This window comes from Eimeria tenella, genomic scaffold, assembly GCF_000499545.2.
Source record: "Eimeria tenella Houghton genomic scaffold, Eth_scaff4209, whole genome shotgun sequence".
Lineage (NCBI taxonomy): Eukaryota > Apicomplexa > Conoidasida > Eucoccidiorida > Eimeriidae > Eimeria > Eimeria tenella.
In genome coordinates, this window is record NW_013545123.1 from 1 (window position 1) to 1,427 (window position 1,427).

At 56.3% G+C, this 1,427-nt stretch overlaps 1 protein-coding gene across 1 annotated transcript; it reads right to left on the minus strand.

The window, feature by feature from the left end:
• Positions 1 to 9: 9 nt before the first annotated feature.
• On the minus strand, positions 10 to 1,313 carry ETH_00038250 (phosphoethanolamine cytidylyltransferase, putative; the record flags this gene model as incomplete). The annotated part of the gene is made up of 3 exons (XM_013379941.1): positions 10 to 140; positions 264 to 329; positions 1,214 to 1,313. Coding segments are annotated over 3 exons (297 nt in total), but the record flags the coding sequence as incomplete, so codon positions are not given.
• Between the last annotated feature and the right edge of the window lie 114 nt (positions 1,314 to 1,427).

Consider the following 1,427-nt stretch of genomic DNA (forward strand, 5'->3'; position numbering starts at 1 on the left):
TGCTGTCGCTGCTGCTGCTGCTGCTGCTGTTGCTGCTGCTGCTGCTGCTTCTGGTGGCTTACCCAAAACGTTGAGGGCCCTCTCGTTCAAGCTCATCACCGGGAAGCCCGGGCCCTTTACAGAAGCCACTGTGGCGTCGTCTGCAGCAGCAGCAGATAAACAGCAGCAGCAGCAGTTGAGCAGCAGCAGCAGAAGAGCTGCGGCAGATGAGATGGCGTGAGCAGCAGCAAACGAGCAGCAGCAGCAGCAGCAGATGAGCTCACCGTGCACGCCAACAATTAAATAGTCCCCCATCTCCTTGGCAAGTTTAAGAATTCGAACGTGGCCAACTGCAGCAGCAGCAGCAGCAACAGCAGCAAATCAATCTCCACCTCTGCCCACCGGCTCTCAGTGGCTCTGGGGGGTCTAAGGTGTCTGTACACTGGCTATGAGTGTGGGGTGTGGGGTGTCTGTACACTCTGTGGGGTGCCTGTACACTCTGTGGGGTGTCTAAACAAACTCTGAGGTGTCCATACACTCCGTGGGGTGTCTATACACTCTGCGGGGTGTCTATAGGTGTCTATACACTCCGAGGTGTCTATACACTCCGAGGTGTCTATACACTCCGTGGGGTGTCTGTACACTAGAGGTGTCTATACACTCCGTGGGGTGTCTAAACAAACTCTTCGGTGTCTGTACACTCCGTGCGGTGTATATACACCCCGTGGGGTGTCTATACACCCTGAGGTGTCTATGCACTTTGTGGGGTGTCTGTCCACTCTGAGGTGTCTACGCAAACTCTGAGGTGTCTGTACACTCGAGGTGTCTGTACACTTTGTGGGGTGTCTGTACACCCTGAGGTGTCTATACACCCCGTGGGGTGTCTATACACTTTGAGGCGTCTATACGACTGAGGCGTCTGTACACTCCCTGAGGTGTCTGTAGACCTTGTGGGGTGTCTGTACACTCGAGGTGTCTATACACTCTGAGGTGTCTACACACTCTGAGGTGTCTATACACTCTGAGGTGTCTATACACCGAGGTGTCTATACACCCCGTGGGGTGTCTATACACTCCCTGCGGTGTTTGTACACTCCCCGCGGTGTCTGTAGACTCCCCGCGGTGTCTGTAGACTCCCCGCGGTGTCTGTAGACTCCCCGCGGTGTCTGTACACTCCCTGCGGTGTCTGTACAGTCTGAGGTGTGTGTACAGCCCGTGGGGTGTCTGGACAGACCGTGGAGGACGTCGAAGGAGCCGTCGACGTAGACGACTTTGTCTCCAGCTTTTGCCTTTTTGGGAGTTCCGATGAACTGCGCCAATCTCCTGGAAGACATGAACAAGTTCCACTCCCCCTCCCTCCTCCTCCCCTCCGCCGCCTCCTCCCGCTGCTGCTGCTGCAGCTGCTGCTGCTGCTGCAGCAGCAGCTGCTGCTGCTGGTGCTGGCGCTG